Source organism: Cyprinus carpio, chromosome B15 (assembly GCF_018340385.1).
Source record: "Cyprinus carpio isolate SPL01 chromosome B15, ASM1834038v1, whole genome shotgun sequence".
Lineage (NCBI taxonomy): Eukaryota > Metazoa > Chordata > Actinopteri > Cypriniformes > Cyprinidae > Cyprinus > Cyprinus carpio.
This window is the reverse complement of record NC_056611.1, coordinates 7752311-7772008: the sequence shown is the minus strand read 5'-3', so window position 1 is coordinate 7772008 and position 19698 is coordinate 7752311. Positions and strand designations below refer to the sequence as shown.

At 37.5% G+C, this 19698-nt stretch overlaps 1 protein-coding gene across 2 annotated transcripts in view; it reads left to right on the top strand.

Annotated features, from left to right (window-relative positions):
• urb1 (URB1 ribosome biogenesis homolog) overlaps positions 1-19013 on the top strand; it is a 28263-nt gene extending 9250 nt beyond the window's left edge. For both annotated transcript variants that reach the window (XM_042739053.1, XM_042739052.1), the window contains exons 19-41: positions 341-522; positions 1017-1235; positions 1453-1632; positions 1730-1995; positions 3425-3728; positions 4645-4906; positions 5009-5213; positions 7499-7673; positions 9865-9923; positions 10009-10199; positions 10649-10759; positions 10849-10912; positions 11005-11173; positions 12265-12373; positions 12508-12668; positions 12883-12994; positions 13107-13213; positions 13401-13544; positions 13956-14065; positions 14167-14364; positions 15691-15932; positions 17128-17721; positions 18294-19013. In XM_042739053.1, the coding sequence (XP_042594987.1) occupies positions 341-522; positions 1017-1235; positions 1453-1632; positions 1730-1995; positions 3425-3728; positions 4645-4906; positions 5009-5213; positions 7499-7673; positions 9865-9923; positions 10009-10199; positions 10649-10759; positions 10849-10912; positions 11005-11173; positions 12265-12373; positions 12508-12668; positions 12883-12994; positions 13107-13213; positions 13401-13544; positions 13956-14065; positions 14167-14364; positions 15691-15932; positions 17128-17721; positions 18294-18466 (4337 nt within the window). In that variant the 3' untranslated portion in view covers positions 18467-19013. The remainder of the gene's footprint in view (positions 1-340; positions 523-1016; positions 1236-1452; positions 1633-1729; positions 1996-3424; positions 3729-4644; positions 4907-5008; positions 5214-7498; positions 7674-9864; positions 9924-10008; positions 10200-10648; positions 10760-10848; positions 10913-11004; positions 11174-12264; positions 12374-12507; positions 12669-12882; positions 12995-13106; positions 13214-13400; positions 13545-13955; positions 14066-14166; positions 14365-15690; positions 15933-17127; positions 17722-18293) is intronic.
• Positions 19014-19698: the final 685 nt, after the last annotated feature.

Here is a 19698-nt window from a genome sequence, read left to right as displayed (position 1 = left end):
AGTGAAATAAAGGCGACCTGTTGTCTGTGACGTAAAGTTGTTATTAAATACTTAATGTTTTATTAGTGTTACTAGTATAGTAATATATTTTTATTAATTTAAATAATTGATATAATTTAATAAAATAAATAAAAATGTAAATAATTATGGTGATAATTTATGAAATAAATAATCTAATAATAATTTTGCCCCTGGATTCCCCGCACCTTTGTCACCTTTTCTGCCCGTGATGGCTTTGAATGCCTGGGAGTGCAAAAGGATGTTCAGTGAGAATTCAGTTTTCATTGTGCTGGTATTAATATGATCTTTATTATGGTAAAGCCTGTGCTCTGTCGTGTAGGTGTGGTGTTTGAGTACATGGCTGCAGTCCTGTGTGATGTTCTGCACTGTCAGAGGGACCCGCTGGCTCTGTGTCTGACCCTCCAGCACTACGATAAAGAGCTGAACTCGTCAGACGCCTCTGTTGTCACTTTCTACCACTACTACTCTCAGTGGCTCCCCAAACACACACAGGAGACCCTGGTGAGTCCTTCACACCTTCAGTACACCGCAGATGCATAGGCACCTGTTGTAATTGTTTGCTGTCGTCTTTTTTTTTTATTTTTTTCTTTCTTCTTTTTTTTTTTTTTTTGTTTTGCTTGTTTTTTGTTTTTGGGATATTGTTTATCTTGAGTTTGTGGAGGCTTATAGTGTTGCATACAGATAGAGGACAGTCTGTAAGCAAATTTGGACTCTCTAGACTTGATAAAATGTTCTTGGTTCATCATGAGAACAGTGACATCAAATGTGGCATAAACAGATGAGCTCACTATTTTGAATGATTTTTTTGGTCCAGTTTTCACCAAAATGTAAAAATTTTCTTCAGACCCTGACAGCAAATATTTGTATAACATTTATGTATTTTGTATTTCCTTTTATAATTGAGGACCTTTATAAACTAGGAATAGTTCAGCCAAAAAGTAAAAAAAAAAATATATTTTTTGTTTTATTTTCTTGCTAACCAATATTTCTTCCAGTTCGTCACTGAAAACTTCCCGGATGGTCCGTCTCGCACTGACTTCACCGCGCTGCTGAAGGCCTCCTACAGTGAAGGAGCAAATGCTTTTTTTTTACTGGGGTACTTTTTTGGGGGGTGTGCAGGGGGATCTGTGTATTCTGTGTGTGTGTCAGTTTTCTCTGTGGCTGTCAATCAAGTGCTTCTCTACCTCAGAAACTTTGTGCTCACTTTCAATTCGGTATTCAGCCTTTCAGAAATATATTTGAATGTTTTTTTGTCTAGGAACTATAAACTTTGCATATAGTGTAACATCCAAATATGTTGTTAGATTTTTTTGAAATAATAACTTGAAATCTCAGGGGGTACTCTAAGGAAATATTTGAGGTCAAATCAATTCAGCTGTCAAAAACTTTTGGGAATACCTCCTCAGTCATCGTCACTGTGTTTATCTGCAGCTCCCCAAAGAGACGGCAGCAGAGGTGTTGGGCAGTCTGATGAGCATGCTGAACTCTCTCATCCTGAAGCTGCTGAACTCAGAAACGCAACAGCCGACTCAACCTGAACCCACAGAGCAGCAGGACGAGGCAGACCTCTTTCTCGATACCCACCACGTACCTGCTCAGAACACCGAACAGGTAGCCTTGATCTTCATCAGGGATGGCTTGTAGAAATATAAATGAGATGGCAGCTCACTATGGTGAAACCTTACATTGTTGCTCTTCTGCCCTCCAGATCCAGCTGGCTGTCCTCAGATCAGTGTTTAAACACCCAGTAGTGGAGCAGTGGTTTCTGGCTCTGGAGCTGAGCTCTCTCCCTCCTCACTCCCTGAATCCAGTGAGGCTGAAGCAGCTGTGTGGCTGTCTGACTGAGATGACACTCACTCTGCTGGAGTCCAGTGCCGCCGCACTCCGAGACCTGGACTCTTTAGAGCTCATAGGCACATACTTGACCGCAGCGCAGAGAGCCGTTCTCAAAGAACTCCAAGAAAAGAGAAGCAAGTATGTGTCACACCATTCACAAGAGCTTATTTGCAATTTGAAGGGCTACTTCACACAAAAAATAATTAGTGATAAGTTGTATTTATTTTGCATCATATATGTAATCCATCATTGTTGGATAAAAGAAAAAAAATGCTGAATGAAATTCAAATCTTTGGATAAAAGCATCTGACGAAAGCATAAATGTAAAATATTTTTTCTTTAAAAAAATATTGTACCACAAACTTCTGAACAGTACAGTATGGTTTAGCATTTTTAACACATTTTACAGAAAAGTGTTGTAACTTTTGACAGTCCTGTGATCCATCAAAAAAAAAAGAGATTAATATTACATTTCTAATCCTACAATAGAAATGATTGGGATGCATTATGCAGTGTGCTTTGGATGTGTTATGTCCATCTTAATTAAATTAAGTTATCTGGATATTATATGCATGTAGTACAGAAAGTTTTCATATTGAGCACACTATACATGCTGCAAAAATGTTATGGTTAATTCTATGTAGTGTAGTAGTATGCCGTTTTAAACCGCATGTTTGCCTGTTCAGAGTGTGTGTGTGTGTGTGTGTGTGTATATATATATATATATATATATATATATATATATATATATATATATATATATATATATATATATATATATATATATATATGTATATGGTATGTATATGTGTATATATATATGTGTGTGTGTGTGTATATGTATGTATGTATGTGTGTATTATATATATATATATATATACATATACATATTATATATAATATATATATATATATATATATATATATATATATATATATATATTATATATATATATAGATATATATACATAATCTGAGGCTGGTCATATAATTAGAGTATCATCAAAAAGTTGATTTATTTCACTAATTCCATTCAAAAAGTGAAACTTGTATATTATATTCATTCATTACACACAGACTGATATATTTAAAATGTTTATTTCTTTTAATTTTGATGATTATAAGTTCTGACGCTGTCTGTTGTTCAAGAGTGGCTTGACACAAGCAATGCGACAGCTGAAACCCATGTCTTGGATACGTCTTTGTGTAGTGGTTCTTGAAGCACTGACTCCAGCTGCAGTCCACTCTTTGTGAATCTCCCCCACATTTTTGAATGGGTTTTGTTTCACAGTCCTCTCCAGGGTGCGGTTATCCCTATTGCTTGTACACTTTTTTTTCTACCACATCTTTTCCTTCCCTTCACATCTCTATTAATGTGCTTGGACACAGAGCTCTTTGAACAGCCAGCCTCTTTTGCAATGACCTTTTGTGTCTTGCCCTCCTTGTGCAAGGTGTCAGTGGTCGTCTTTTGGATATATAAAAGTATATATATATATTATATAATATATAATTAAAGTATATATTTTTCGTTTGATGCATGACTGAAAAAATCCCTGTTGCTTTTCAGAAGTTGTCCCAAAAAGGAATCCCCCTCTGTCCGAGCACTCCTGGCTCTGCATGATTACATTGACCCATCAAGTTTAAAGGAGGTGGTGTCCACCCTGCTGTTGCTTCCTCAGAAGTGTCTCGTGGCCCCTGAGAAGCAGCTGAGCGTGTACGGCCATGCAGTGCTACAGCTGCTCTCAGACAGCATGAGACGCTTCTCAGAAGACCACAGCAGCTGCATTGCTCTGTCTCAGGCCCACCTGCGAGGTCTGGCTGCTCTCCTCACATCCAGCCAGTGTGTGCAGCTTGAGGACTTCCTGCTACAGGTACAAACACTGCACTCAAGCCCCCCATATACTCACAGCCAAGACGCGGTACACTGCTAATGAACATTTTTTTGATGAATATGCAAATCTGGGTCTTTGCCAGGCTTAAAAAGTCTTCAGGTCACCCTTCCTCGATTTAAGGTCTTCAGTTGGAGCAGAAATGACTAAATTCTTCCCATTAAATGTTCTATAAATGTTTTTTTTTCTTGTTTTCCAATACAAAAGTCTAAACGTACTTAAATCAAGAAATATTAGGATACTTAATAAAGATATGAAATTAGATTCAAATTTAGATGTTTTCTGAGAAACTGCACAAAATTTAATTAGTTTAAAACAAGAACAAATATCATTTGGTGGGGCATGAAAACTTATTTTCCTTTTGAACCAAGTTTTCTGAGCACATTGGCAGATATTTGTTATTTTGATATTCATGAACTCACTTAATTTGGATAACTTTCACTGATCATCTTGCGGTTTTCTTGTTTGTCAATTAATCATCATCCTGATTTAGGAATCTTTTTTTGCACTGGAAAGCAAGACAAAAATACTGAGAAAAAACATAACTTTTTTTAGCAATGTGATCAGAAGGCACGTAAAAAGTTATTTTCATATGCTAGTATTTGTTAGCAGAAGCTTAAGTTCTTTTTATTTCTTTTAATAAATTAAAGTCTCAAATTTCCGAAAGCACTTACTGCCACAGGCCAGTCAGTGGTAGTTTGAAGCAAGAGCTAAATTTCAGTCTCCCCAAACAAACTCCAAAATGATCTTTGTTTTGGCCTGATGTTGTTTGGAATGATGTCGCACCTGTTCGTTCTTCGATTTTGCTTGCATTTATAGCAGGGCCTTTAAAGTAGCAATAATGCACTCACTGATATAGTTCATTTGCACACTTGAAATAAAAATCTCTTCTCTCCAGGTGCTCTCGCAGGAGCCAGGTACTGCCAAACTCATTCAGACAGACGTTCTCTTGCACTGCATCCAGAGAGAAAGTCCTTCAGCTCAGGCTATGGGGGTTCTTCTTCTGGAGAACTGCTCCACACATGTCCTCAGCTTTGAGCTCTGGTGCCTGGAAGCATCTAACCTAACACAGATCAGCTCCCAAAACAGCAGCTTCCTGTTTTTACTCAACGCCTACTTGAGGAGAGCCACCATTGATGATCCCACCCGCCTTAAAGACAGTCAGTACTGCTGCTTTCATAGTAGGGGCTCAAATAATGTTGTTCAAGTTGACATGATTCTATAGGTGTGATTCATGTCGTCTCATCTGTCCCCTTGCACAGTTCAAAAGTCAGTCCTGAAGGCCCTGAAGAAAGCTTTACTGTCTGAGCTGTGGCACACAGTGCAGCAAGGAGAAGTTGGGGTTGCGACCGGCCTGCACGTGGAGGTTGTGTCCGGTCTCATCCGACTGGCTGCGGCGAACCCCGACCTCACACCACTTATGAATGATCTACCTGCCATCCTTCAGAAAACTGACAGTATTGAAAGGTAAACTCAGAAAGCCTGACATATGAAATATTTTTTTTTTAAATGGAACAGTTTATTTTTTATAGATAAAATTTCTATAGATGTATTTATCATGTCTGTGAGGCATGTTTTCACTGAGTTTCGGTTCATTTTTGTACTCCTGTTAAAGACGAGACGCAGAAAGTGCATCGTGTTTGTTTTCTTTATTTTATAAAAGTACAACGTTTTGTTGATATTGTGAGTGCACACAAATAAAAGACCCTTTGCATTTACGAATGATGTATTACACTTACCATTATGTGCAAAAATGACGGCGTATCTGCTGAAAAAAAAATGCAAGTGATCACGCTGGCTTCTCCATGTCCTGAAGCATCTCTGCTAAATTGAAGGCTAAAGGCTAAATTGATCAAACATAGGTTCACTGTCTGCCGCTGGCTGCTTGGTCATAACTTAAAAAATACTAAAACATATTTAACAAACAAAAAATTCTTCCTGAAGTCTTTCTAAATTAACTTAAAAAAACGAAATGAAATATAATCACTTTGCTATTACATACAAAACTGAACTATTTTAATAGCTGAGACAGTAGTATAAGCTGTTTAGGGACTGTTAACTGTTCAGATCAGACACTAGAGCATCCCTTCATTCAGACACAGTGGAAGATCTGATCAGAATCAGTGTAGAGGGGCCAAGTCTGGAAGATTTTGCTGCTAGAGAGAGTGTGGTCTGCTGGTTTAGCCAAGGCCAAAGATCAAGAAGGCCAAACTACAGGAGTTGGCCATCCGAGGGGCATGTGACCCGAAATGGAGGATAGTCCATAAGACATTGAGCCATGAGATGTTCAGTTTGAAGCCCTTAAAACACGTAATTTTGGTTTTCTTTTAATTGAATTTATCTTGAGATGTTTTAAGTTTAAATTTCAGCTCAGTGAAGCACTTTAAGCACCAACACTTTTTCAGTAAGTTACCTTTCTTGTAGAATTGTGCTTCAAATAAAGAACTTTCTGTTGACCAGATTGTTAGTTAATAATTTAGGCTACAAGTCAATATTGCCTGTATGGACAGCGATTTAAAAAAAAAAAAAAAAAAAAAAAAAAAAAAAAAAAAAAATATATATAATCACTATTTATTTATTTTCCATGTAATGCCAAATCAATATCAAGGTTATTTGTATATATATTTAATAATATATGTGTATGTGCTGTGTGTTTATTATGTACTATATATAAATACACATGCATATGTATACATTTCTGAAAAATGTGTATGTATATGTGTGTGTATATACATAATAAATATGCACAACACACACATATATTATGTGAACAAAAACTTTTATTTTGGATGTGATTAATCGCGTAAAAGTTGTTTTACATTAGTGCTGTCAAACGATTAATCGTGATTAATCTCATCCAAAATAAAAGTTTTTGTTTATATTAGTGCTGGGCAACGATAAATTTATTTCATCGTGATTAATTGCACGATTTTTCTGTGATTAATCGCATCATGTGCAAAATTCAATAATGAATTCAAAAGTGGTGTATTGCACACTTTTATTTTAAAAGTACTACTGTATGAACAAAAGTTCAGTAACATTTGTTTGCAAGCACTTTAAATAAATAAGGTGCTTTTTTCACAGCATTATTCCCTTTACATAGTTAGCAATTAAAATATTTCTTGTAAATCTCAACTTAAACATTAATGTAATCAAATTAAATATAAAACCAAAGCTATTTGCAACTGCCAGGGCATTAACGTTTTGTCTAGTTTGTTATAGAGCATCGATCATAACGTTATAACAGGCACCTTCTGAGTAGAGACCTGCACTCCCTGCACAACACACACGGGGCCCACCGCAGCAAAGAGAATAAAATGATTCAGGAATGCAATGGCCAATCAAAGGTGTTTAAGTTAGAATCCACTCACCGCTCAAAAGTTCTTGCGCAGTGCTGAAAATTTCGTGCTTACGAATCTTCTCATTATTACTCATGAAGTGTAGACATTATGGAAGATTCATTGTGCATATATTCATTGTGTCATAACAGAGCTTTATGAGATCCCGATGAACTGAGATGTCAGATTTTAAGTGATAATAAAGGGAGCGCTGGTCGTATTCTGCCATACCAAACCAAGCACGCAGCAGCCCATGCTTGCTTTTCTGTTAAAGATGGCAGTGAACAGTGGTTTGTGAATGTCGATGCTTAAATAATTTTATAGGCTTTGCATTTTAAATACATACTTGAACTAAAGCTTTGAGGATTCCAAAGTTTTTATTTGCATAATATTTTCTAAAACGTCTGGTTTCAGGTGGAAGCTGGCAGACTCCATCAGCGAAAAACTGTCAGATTCAGAGGAACTGTGTCAGTGGAGGAAATCTCTGCTTTCAGCTGCTCTCCTCTGGCTTTCTGCTGTATATAAAGAACAGAAAGACCCACAATCCCTTCATGAAGAGACCATGCTGACAAGACTCAAGTCACTCCTGGTGAGTCAGTATGGTCATGGTCATCTTACTTTTCTAGATGGATGAACATCTGGTTTCAATATAATTCCTGTGGGTGTAAACAGTACTTGAGCTGGTCCCATTCCCTTCTAAAAGCGATATGTCAGTATAATTCAAATGATGCTGAGGTTTCCAGATTAAGATGGTTTGAAAGTTCAAAAAGGTTAGTGATACAGTTTTTAAAAGTACAACAATGTTACTTGCCAACAGTTGTAAGTATCATTGTTGTACTATTGAAAACTGACAGTTGCATATTTTAAACATTAACATTTGCTTGCCCGATAAGCTTTTTCAAACTGAATTACTGATATTATTTTCAATCATGCATATTAAAGGGATAGTTCACCCAAAAATCAAAATTATGTCATTAATGACTCACCCTCATGTCGTTCCAAACCCGTGAGACCTCCGTTCATCTTCGGAACACAGTATAAGATATTTTAGATTTAGTCAGAGAGCTTTCTGTCCCTCCATTGAGAATGTATGTACAGTATACTTTCCACGTCCAGATAGGTAATAAAAACATCTTCAAAGTAGTCCATGTGACATCAGAGGGTCCGTTAGAATTTTTTGAAGCATCGAAAATACATTTTGGTCCAAAAATATCAAAAACTACGACTTTATTCAGCATTGACTTCTCTCCCGGGTCTGTTATGAGCGCATTCACAACACTGCAGTTTAGTGATATCCGGTTCGCGAACGAATCACTCGATGTAACCGGATCTTCTTGAACCAGTTCACTAAATCGAACTCAATCGTTTGAAACGGTTCGCGTCAACAATAAGCATTAATCCACAAATGACTTAAGCTGTTAACTTTTTTAACATGGCTGACACTCCCTCTGAGTTCAAATAAATCAATATCCCGGAGTAATTCATTTACTCAAACAGTACACTGACTGAACTGATGACCGAGCCGGATAACGAACGAAACGTTGACTAGTTCTCGAGTCAAGAACCGGTTGCATCGGTTTTCGGATCACCGGTAGTGATGGGAAGTTCTGTTCTTCTCCGCGAACCGGTTCTTTCGGACAGTTTGATTCAATAAACCGGTTGCCGAAAACGGTTCACCAGTTCTTTTGCGCTCGACGTAATGACTTCATTGGCGATGATTGCCCTTGATTCAAGCCCTTGGTTTACCCGCGCTCATAACATTAGCACAGAATCAGTTCAGAATCAATCACCAAAAGAACCAGTTCGGTTCAGACGCGCTGTGTGTCAGTCTGCTTCACGCATGCGCAGTATCATCAGCTCCTCGGTTCTCGAACCGGATGCGTCCGACAGAAAACGGTTCTTGACTCGAGAATGAGTCAATGTTTCGTTCGTTATCTGGCTCGGTTCAGTCAGTGTACTGTTTGAGTAAATGAATTACTCCGGGATTTATTGGTTTATTTGAACTCAGAGGGAGTGTCAGCCATGTTAAAAAAGTTAACAGCTTAAGTCATTTGTGGATTAATGCTTATTGTTGACGCGGAACCGTTTCAAACGATTCAGTTCGATTTGGTGAACTGGTTCAAGAAGATCCGGTTACATCGAGTGATTCGTTCGCGAACCGGATGTGCTGTGAACGTGCTCATAACAGACCCGGGAGAGAAGTCAATGCTGAATAAAGTCGTAGTTTTTGATATTTTTGGAATTTTCGATGCTTCAAAAAATTCTAACGGACCCTCTGATGTCACATGGACTACTTTGAAGATGTTTTTATTACCTTTCTGGACGTGGACAGAATATACCGTACATACATTCTCAATGGAGGGACAGAAAGCTCTCGGACTAAATCTAAAATATCTTATACTGTGTTCCGAAGATGAACGGAGGTCTCACGGGTTTGGAACGACATGAGGGTGAGTCATTAATGACATAATTTTGATTTTTGGGTGAACTATCCCTTTAATTATATATTTAAAGGTACAGCATAGTTGTAATGTGTTGACAAAGTATTCACTTTTGTGTACTTTTTTATAAAAGTATGTGTTTGTGTTGTCACTGTTGTATTTAACACAGAATACTGATAGCATAGTCAATTGTTATTTTATTTACAGATATTAAGTGCTGTTAGTTGACAAGTCACATAAGCATAATGACCTAATAACTTAAGCAGTATTTTGTACTTGTTTAGAATGTATATTGCTCAATATTCAGCTGATGTATACTGCATGTTGTGTTTATTGCAGATCTTTCCAGAACATATCACTGCATCAGACTGGAACACCTTTGTTAAGTCTGGGCTGAAGTAAGTGGTTTTTCTCTGTTTATTAACTCAGTTCTCAGCTGACAGTATCGTGTCCATACTGGCTGATTAAAACTTTCACTCTCAGGTATCGATACCGTGACCCTAACTTCTTGGGCACCTTAACCACACTGGTGGAGGTCATATATGGAACACCAGAGACCCCTAAAGAGCTGTTGCCCATGGCTACCGTCCACATGATGACCACCAGTCACTCTCTGTTCTTACCCACAATGCTTTCCACTCAGGACGATTCCCACAGTCTTCATCTGTCTAAAGGTAATGAAGTAAAGAACAGCAATATCAGCAGCTCTAGATCCTTCTTCAGTGGCGCTTCTGAACACATGACACAAAAGCTTATGTTTTTTTTAATCTGTCCAACATTAAACAATCCAACATGAAAGTATGGAAATTATATAAGAAATTCTAGATGAAGCAGGCTGATGGGCTGTCCATGCAAATTGATGATATTTACAGCTTGAACTTGAACGAGTTGTGTTCAACCAAGTCTCTGCCTATATATATATATATGTATATGTGTGTGTGTGTATATATATGTGTGTGTATGTGTATCTATATTTATATATTTATGAACTTTCATTTCCATATCGTTGCTGTTTGTATGTTGCATCCCTATAAAATCCTATTACTATACTTGGGATTACGTATTCAAATAACCCCCTCTGAATGATAATTGTTTTAAATCAAAATTTTTTTCCCCTCCCCAGAGTCACTGGTGTCTCTCCTGCTTATGCTGGTGAAGAAATGTCCTGAAGTTTGTAACATTAATCACTTCCTTGTGCTTCTCGGTGCATATGGAGCTTCGCTGAGCACAACAGGTAGACGTGTCCATTGGACATGGTTCAGCTGATTTGGATTTTAGATGAAGTCAGTTATGTGATTTAGTAAAATCTTTTGATTTTCACAGATCAGAAGATTTTACTCCTGCTCCAGGAATATGAGAAGAACAACATTAGTCTTACAGAGTTTCAGTATGTTTTCAGCATATTTCACCTCACATGATTTCCACTAACAGAAAATGGTTGTTTAGTGCAAACATTATTTAGTTTCTGTTTGTTGTCAGGTATGTGCTCTGGGGCCCTGCCGCGGTAGAGCACCATAAAGCCCGGAAGAGCCTGGGACATTCACTGTGGCAGAAGCCCAGCTCAGAGCAGCTGCTGTCACTGCTCGCTGCAGACAGGATGCTGAACACCGTCACACACTTCCCACAGCAGCGATACATCATCCCTCAGGTAGTAACAGGCTGTTAGACCAAATAACATACAGTATTTCATAGTATTCTAAAAGATGCCTTTCAAGGACTGTTTACTCGCCCCCAGGCCATCCAAGATGTAGATGAGTTTGTTTCTTCATCCGAACAGATGTGGAGAAATGTAGCGTTACATCACTCGCTCACCAATGGATGCTCTGCAGTGAATGGGTGCTGTCAGAATGAGAGTCCAAAAATCATCCGAACAGATGTGGAGAAATGTAGCGTTACATCACTCGCTCACCAATGCTGTCACTTAATCAAGCGCTGTTTTTGTGCCAAAACATGAAAAAGTATTTGCAATAACAACGTATGAGAGACAACGAGGAGTTCTGTCACTTAATATTTTGTGTATGGTTAGTATTTGAAATGATAGATTTGTTTTTAAAAATGCAGATTTTCACTTTACAAGACGTTAACTGATGGACTGGAGTGATGTGGATTACTTGTGAATTATTGTGATGTTTTTATCAGCTCTCATTCTGACGGCACCCATTCACTGCACAGGATCCGCTGGTGAGACAGTGATGGAATGCTACATGTCTCCAAATCTGTTGCAATGAAGAAACGAACTCGTCCACATCTTAGATGGTGTTAATTTTCTGCAATTTTTATTTTTTATTTTTTATTTTTGGTTGAACTATTTCTTTAACATATGGTATTTTAAGAAACAAGACCATTAAGTAAAAATAAACATTCAAGAATGGTGGAATAGCAACGTTTAATCATATTTGTGTCATCTACAGAAGTGACTCGCCCACATTCCATTGCTGTATATGCTTTTTTTTTTTTCTAATTTAGAACACAAAAGAAGAAATTTTAAAGAATGTTCAAAAAGTGTAATGAAGTATCATAAAAATAATCCATACACAAATAGCTTTGTGTGAAGAACAAACCAAAAATGCTTTTGTTGTATGGAAAGAAACATGTCATTTGAAAATGTCCTTTTTTCCATTAAAAAAGAAATCATGCATAATTGATTTTCATTTTGTGCTGTTCCTTTTACTCTTTTTTTTATGTAAAAATATACTTTTACATTTTACACATGAACAGCATCTATTTCTCTTTCTACAGGAGAGTAAAAACTTGTTCTACACACAGGAAGGCAAGCATTCTCTAGATTTATCATCTCTGTACGACCCCTGCTTCCTCCTGCCTTTGTTCAGCTTCATCCTTCGGCCAGGTAACCTGACGCTTTGAGCATTGGACTTGATTTGAGTTTAAACCTTTACATTTACTTCATCCTTTGCCTGCGAGCCTGCTTCTTGAAGGTCACACGTTATATTCACATTTGTTAACCTGTCTCTCTTTATTCAGAGTGTGCGGTGGACTGTCAGAAGTTTGTTTCCAGTCATGCTTTGGGCGTCACAGTGGCGGCTCTGAGCAGCTACGACCCTAAAGTGAGGGCCGCAGCGTACCAAGTGCTGGGATCCTTTTATCAACACCTCGAGGGCGCTCGGTTCAGAGAGAAGAGACAGGTAGAGAACTTTCACGAACTCTTTTAGTTAGATTTATTTGAATATTGTTAGATTCTAAAAGCTTTCTTTTGTTTTCCTCCCATATTTTATACAATTTGAGACTTTGCTACTTTGAGACTTCTTTCAAAAACATGAAAAATATGATTTTTTTTTTTCAAATAGTGTAAAATAATACAGTACAATGTAATGTAATGCGTTTCTATATAACATCCAGCTTCTGTACTTGCTGGACACTGTGAAGAACGGGATCCCAAAGCAGAATCTACGGATGCCGAATGTGCACGTGGCCTACATAACCAAAGTCGCTCAGCAAATCTTGAGACCCGGTGAGTGAGTTCAGAGAGCCATACAAACTAACTAGACATTTTAATATACAAGTAATACTGATTCCGTCTTTGCCAAAACCAAGAGTTCAACTTTTTTTGTTCCCCTCTGCAGAGGAACACATGTACATGGTGGTAAACAAATTTCTTTTGGGAACTCAGTTTCTGGACCTCAAGAGAGTTCCTGACTTCTTCAAACTCTTCTACAGTTTTGATCTGGAGGTAATGAAACATCAGATATAAAAGATGACCATGCTACTATTAGACACTTTTGGTTGCATAGTATGCTAATAGAGTATTCAGTATATATTCAAAAATGTACTATGATGTAACTGCTAAGAAGTGTCTGCAACCAACTGATGTTTTGCTTGCTATAATCTCAAATTATATATTTTGTTTCTCTGTCCAGCGCAAACTGGAGCGTGATTGGGTGTTGAGCGTGTTGGAGGAAGGGGTTCGGGACAAGCACTGCTATGAGATCTGTGAGAATCAAGGCATCTATCAGACGCTGCTGGGTTTCTCGAGCACACCGCTCTGTGACCAGGCCTCTCAGGTGCACTTGGAACATTTGACCCAAAATCTGCTTCTGTTTTTGTTTAAATGTGGTGTTAGTGAGTAAAGAAACATAATAGAGGGTAAATTACACTCTAATTTGCTTCCATTATATTCAAATGTGCTCTTTCCTGGTCTAAACAGGATGCACATGAGAAGTTTAACTACTTGCAGAATGCAGTGAGCTCTACAAATTGTGTACAAATCCTTAATATTTTTGCGTTTTAAAATGTTTAATATCCTAAACTTTTTTCCCAGACATAGATTAAAAACCTAAAAATCCAAATTCTTTAAAAGATTCCCTAAAGAAAGTAAAGTTCACGTTTCCTAATTGTCACAGATAGTATTCTACTTATATCATGGGTTTATAAGGCTTGAAATTCATAGAAAAGTTTCTGCTCTGCTGTTCCAGATTCAGATTGTGAATGTTCTGCGGCAGACCGCTCGTGTGAACAAAGCAGCTTACAACCTCACCAAAGAACATGGAGTCTTAACATGGATATTACAGCTAATAGACAAGAGGTGAGGGGTGGATCTTGCTAAACAGGACGCCTTGGCGTGTGCCTTAAGTGCGCATGCTTCATTGGGCCTCTGCGGGAACTGAATGTGTTTGTTTCCTGTAGGTTTTTTGACAGCAAGTTGTTGAGTTCCGTCATTGAGCTGCTTCATGCTCTGTGGTTCACTAATCTGGGTAATAAAGAAAGTAAACCAGAAGCAAACAGCACTACATCAGAGCGGCCCCAGACTTCAGGCAAATGTCTTCCTCTGCCAATCATCAATGAGTTCCTGTGCACGCTGCTCACCATCATCAGACACCTGGGGTAAGACCATAAAAGACCAAACATCTGCAATTAACGGCTCCTTCTACATAAAGATGGGCTTCCTGTGAGAATAAATTAGCGGTAGATTAAACTAAAAGGGATACTCCATTGCAAAATGAAAATTTTGTCATTAATCACTTACCCCCATGTCGTTCCAAACCCGTAAAAGCTTTGTTCGTCTTTGGAACACAATTTAAGGTATTTTGGATGAAAACCGGTAGGCCTGTGTCTGTCCCATAGACTGCCAAATAAATAACAGTGTCAGGGTCCAGAAAAGTATGAAAGTCGTCGTCAGAATAGTCCTTCTGCCATCAGCTGTTCAACCGTAATGTTATAAAGCGACGAGAATACTTTTTGTACGAGAAGAAAACAAAAATAACAACTTTATACAACAAATTCTCTACTCTGTGTCTCTCCAAATCAGCGTAGCACCATTTTGACAAATCTGAGCAGTACGCAGGCGGTGTACGCTCTTCTGTGTCAGCCGCACCACATACTGCTCAGAATTGCCAAAATGGCACTACGCTGATTTGGAGAGACAAAAAAAGTCCACACCACAGCTATAACAATAAAATCACAGAGAAACAGTAATGTATTACTTCCAGACTGATTTTTTCCAGCTGATGTACGATGAAAACATTGACAGAGCTTAAGAATTTAAAGCAGCAGATGAGAATAAACAGACGATATTGTTCTTGGTGTGAACTTGGCTTAAAGGGACAGTTCACCCAAAAATGAAAATTTGATGTTTATCTTCTTACCCCCAGGGCATCCATGATGTACGTGACTTAGTTTCTTCAGTAGAACACAAACAAAGATTTTTAACTCAAACCGTTGCAAGTCTGTCATATAATGTTAGTGGTTGGGAATCACGGCTTTGAGAGTCAAAAAAACACAACAAACAAAACCAAATGAAACCCTCGACAGACTGCAACGGTTTGAGTTAAAAATCTTTGTTTGTGTTCTACTGAAGAAACAAAGTCACCTACATCTTGGATGCCCTGCAGATAAACATCAAATTTTCATTTCTGGGTAAACTATCCCTTTAATTCGTGTCATAAATCCTCTTCAACATCATCTTTTGCAAAGCCTAAATTACGTTATGATAGATTCATAAAGCAATCAATGCTGAAATGCGTGATGTTGGACAGGACATGCAGAGCAGTAGGTGCTACACACAGTGAGGAGCAGTGCAAGAGAGGGGAAAATGGGCGTCACACGCTGAAGTATTTGATGCAAAAACCTTGCCCACATGCAATCACTACTCATCAAATGCAGAAATCTAGTTTTTAATCAGGTGTTTGCTTTTCTTCTGTTCCTGATAAGGAGTGGTGTGAATGCACTTCAGATGAAAGCATTCCTGCACACACTCTCCTCTGTACTGTTGCATTGTGGAACAGCTCTGAATGCTCACAAGGAGGCCGGCTGGCTGACACTGCACCCACAGAAGCTACTGTGCTCTGAAGTCCTCCGTCTCCTGCAGCGCTGGGCGGCACTGGCCCGAGACGCCTCACTGCTGTCTGCTCTGCAGACTCTCGTCAACAAACACAGAGTCAAAGAGCTGATGGGTAAGATTCTAAACTGCTCAAACTGACACTCCAGCTTCAGCACAGGTTAAAAATTCTGAGACGATTTATTCACTGTCACATCATTCCAGAACTATATGACTTTATTTACTGACAAATATTCAAGTGTCCATGTTTTGTAGCACGTATTGTAGTATTTAGCATGATAATGTGTATTTGTAAATGTGTGGCATAATGTTGATAACCTCAAAGATTAATTGTAATTTTCTCATTAAAAAAATGAAAGTGAATGAGGTACAATTTTAAATATTTAAATGCTCAATAGAATAAACACAAGATGAAACTATGTTAACTGGATTTTAGAATGAAAACAACAACAACAACTTTTTTCTGTGTTATTTCATTATGATGGTAAAAAAAGATTTAAACAACTGTGCTGATCAAAAATACATGCATTGTTTGGTTATTTAATATATATATTAATTGCATTCAAAATAAAATGCACATACTATATGTATACAATATTATAAGGAAAAATATGTTAGATTTATATATAATATAAATTATAAACCAGTATAAATATACAATGTTTTTGTTAAATGTGTGTGTATTTATATATGCATAATAAATAAAACCCACGGTACACACACACATATAGTATGTAAACAAACTTTTATTTTGAAAGCAATTCATCGTTTTGCAGCCCTAATATATATAGTTATTTATGTATTTTTATTGAAAATATGTATTATTCTTTTAGCATTCCTGTTTCTTTTTATTGGTTAAAATTCATCCGTATGCACTGGATTAAAGTGACAGTAAAGACATTTATATTGTTACATGAGATTTCTTTCAAAATTGCTGTTATTTTGAACTTTCTGTTCATCAAAAAGCATAATGTGACACTGGAGACTGGAGAAATGCCTGCTGGGAATTCAGCTTTGCAATTACAAACTAAATAAAACATTCAAATATATTAACATAAGCAGGTGTTATTTTAACTTTAAATAATAATATTTCACAATATAGTTTTAATAAAAATAAAAATGCAGTCTTGATGTGAGTAAAAGTGGCTTCTTTCAAAAACATTAAACAAATCTTTCCATCCCCAAACTTTTGAACAGTAGTGTATATAGCCAGTCCTTGGCCTTGTGGGAACTAGATGAATGTTAGACACACAGATCACGTGTTTTGACACATTCTTGTTCCTAACTAAACATTTCTTGTGTTTATTCAGGCTCTGGAAGAGAGAAAGGGCAAGGAAAATGCCACTCAGCGAAGCACGCTCAATTTCGAATGGAAAAACAGACAGAAACTGCTGATGGACAAGAGGAAAAACTGGAGCAGGCTTTGCTGGACGAGTGCAAACCGCTTCTTAGAAACATCCTCATACACTGGGAGCCCAAAGAAAAAGATTTTTCTAGTTCCAAGCCCGAACCCTTCACCACGGACAAACCCGAGTCCAGCAATCTAGATGATGCAACTGCATGTGTAATTCTCAAGTGGGCCCTCAAGACACTGACGGAGTGTCCGTATGATGACAGCAGCACCGTAGCTGTTTTAAAATGGTTCAGCAGCATCATACTGCCGCGTACAAGTATCATAGATGCTATTCTGATGGATGAAGGCATAAGAATGGACTTCCTAAGATTATATCACCAGACATGTGACCACACAGCTCAAGAGCATGGCTCAGCAGTGGACACCCTGCAGCTGTTCTCTAGAGTCATGCTCCATTTGCTGGAGGCACACAGCACTTCTCTGAATGGCGTTCACCAGAAGGTGTTAAGAACCTGCTTGCTTACAAATACAGATGATGGTGCCAAGAGAGGTGAGCTTACAGTCAGAGAGCACTGCACTAGTCTACTAATCCCATTCATTTTTACCATTTAGATTTCTAATTAAGTGAGCCAAGAGTGTGATTGTATTTAATAAAAAGCAAGCAAAAAATTGCACGTCCTTGTGATGAACTACACTACCCATAATCCTGAAAAGCCACCCACCAATCAGAACAGTTGCTGGGAAGAGTACTCTTAAATAGCAAATCTCTGCAAATGATCCAGTCCCATGAAGCACTGTGATGTCATGAAATAGAGCTGCCCTCTGAACAGTCTTAAACTGATCGCATATGAATCAGCTGCTTGCAAATATTTTTGGGGGTCAGTAAGATTTTGAAATGCTTTTGAAAGAAGTGTTATGCTCACCAAGGCTGCATTTTCTTTTTATCATACTCACTGTAATGATATTAGTCACACATTTTTTTGTTCAAATCTTGTATAGTACTACTATAGTCTTTAAAATAGAATGTTGAAAAAGTGTGCTAAGTTCTATAATCTCTATATCCTGCATTTTTTGTCTTTTTCCACTGATATAATGTTGTTTGTTTGTTGGTTTTGTTGACAGAAAGCGGACTGAAATTGCTCTCGCTGTACATCTATGAGCTCTGGAGTGGAGCGCGGTCACCTGACCTCCTGCTGACCCATGCCAGACTGCTGTGCTACAGGACGGGCATCAGGAAGCCCAAAGCTCACGTCCTGCGCATGTGTAAAGACATTCTGTCTGCGCTTGAATCATGACGTGCTGCTGTGTCCTTGAGATTACATTGTTTTACAAAATAGTCATAAAAAAAAAAAAGTTGAGTGGATCTTTTTGTAATTTTATAGTTGTTTAAAATAAAAAAGATCGTCAGACAGGTTTTTGTGGTTGTGTGAATCATTTTGTCAAAGTTACTTAGTACAATGATTGTATTTCTGGAAATGTAATTATTTTAATAGTTCTTCACTGATACTGACACGTCCCAAAATTTTGAGAATATCAGAAGAAAACCATGCCAAAATCTAGAATATATTCTCATTAGCTGTAGTTAATATTCAGTGAATGTTGTATGAAATACGTTTTAATTTCAGAAATTTTATGTACACCTAATTTTTCATGATTAAATTTCATATAAATAAACAGACACACTCATCATGATGTTGTGGTTTAATGGCTCAGCAGTCAGTTGTCACTTAAAATGAAATATTAAATAGATCATCATGGGTTTAGTTGCTTCTTGAAGTTGCTTCTTATTTGTTTCTTTTCTGAGGAGATCCATAGTTTTTCATCAATGGCAAGCCAGATTTTTGGACATGAGGGCCCCTACATAAACAAATGAAAATTAATATCCACTGCATAAAATATGTTCTTTATAGATTAAATGAGGATAGTTGATTATATAATTTATTATACATTTAAAATAAACATTGTGTAGTAATAATAATAATAAAAAAAGTTTATATCGTGTCAGAATAAACTTTCACGCTTACCTCTGAAGTTGCCTTGAGTGTGATATAAGTGACAGAATCAAGAAGAAAAACCCAATAAATGCAGCTAGAATGATCCAGAATATTATGACAATTGAATCTAAAATAATAAAGAAAACCCAGTTAGGCATTAGATTATCTGAAGAGTGATCAGAAAGAGGACGTCAAAGAGGCTCACATCTGTTGTACTTCAGTGTACTGGCATTCACGGAGACCGGATCGATGTAATCGTAGTAGTACTCGTAATCCCACACATATTCTGACGGCTTTGTGGAGTTCTTCATTGTCTTTGGATTCTGTGATTCAGTGTGAATCCGAGCCTGACTGACTTTAAACCCTTGATCCCACCCACAAGTGAAGCCACGTCCCCTTTTTGGAATATATAGAATATTTCTGATGAAAACTGCTCACTCATCTTATACAGGTGTCTTTCTTTTTAGTTTTAGGTTCAGTCCATCCAAAAATATAAATATTATGTAGAGAATAGGTTGCTTTGAGACAGTCAT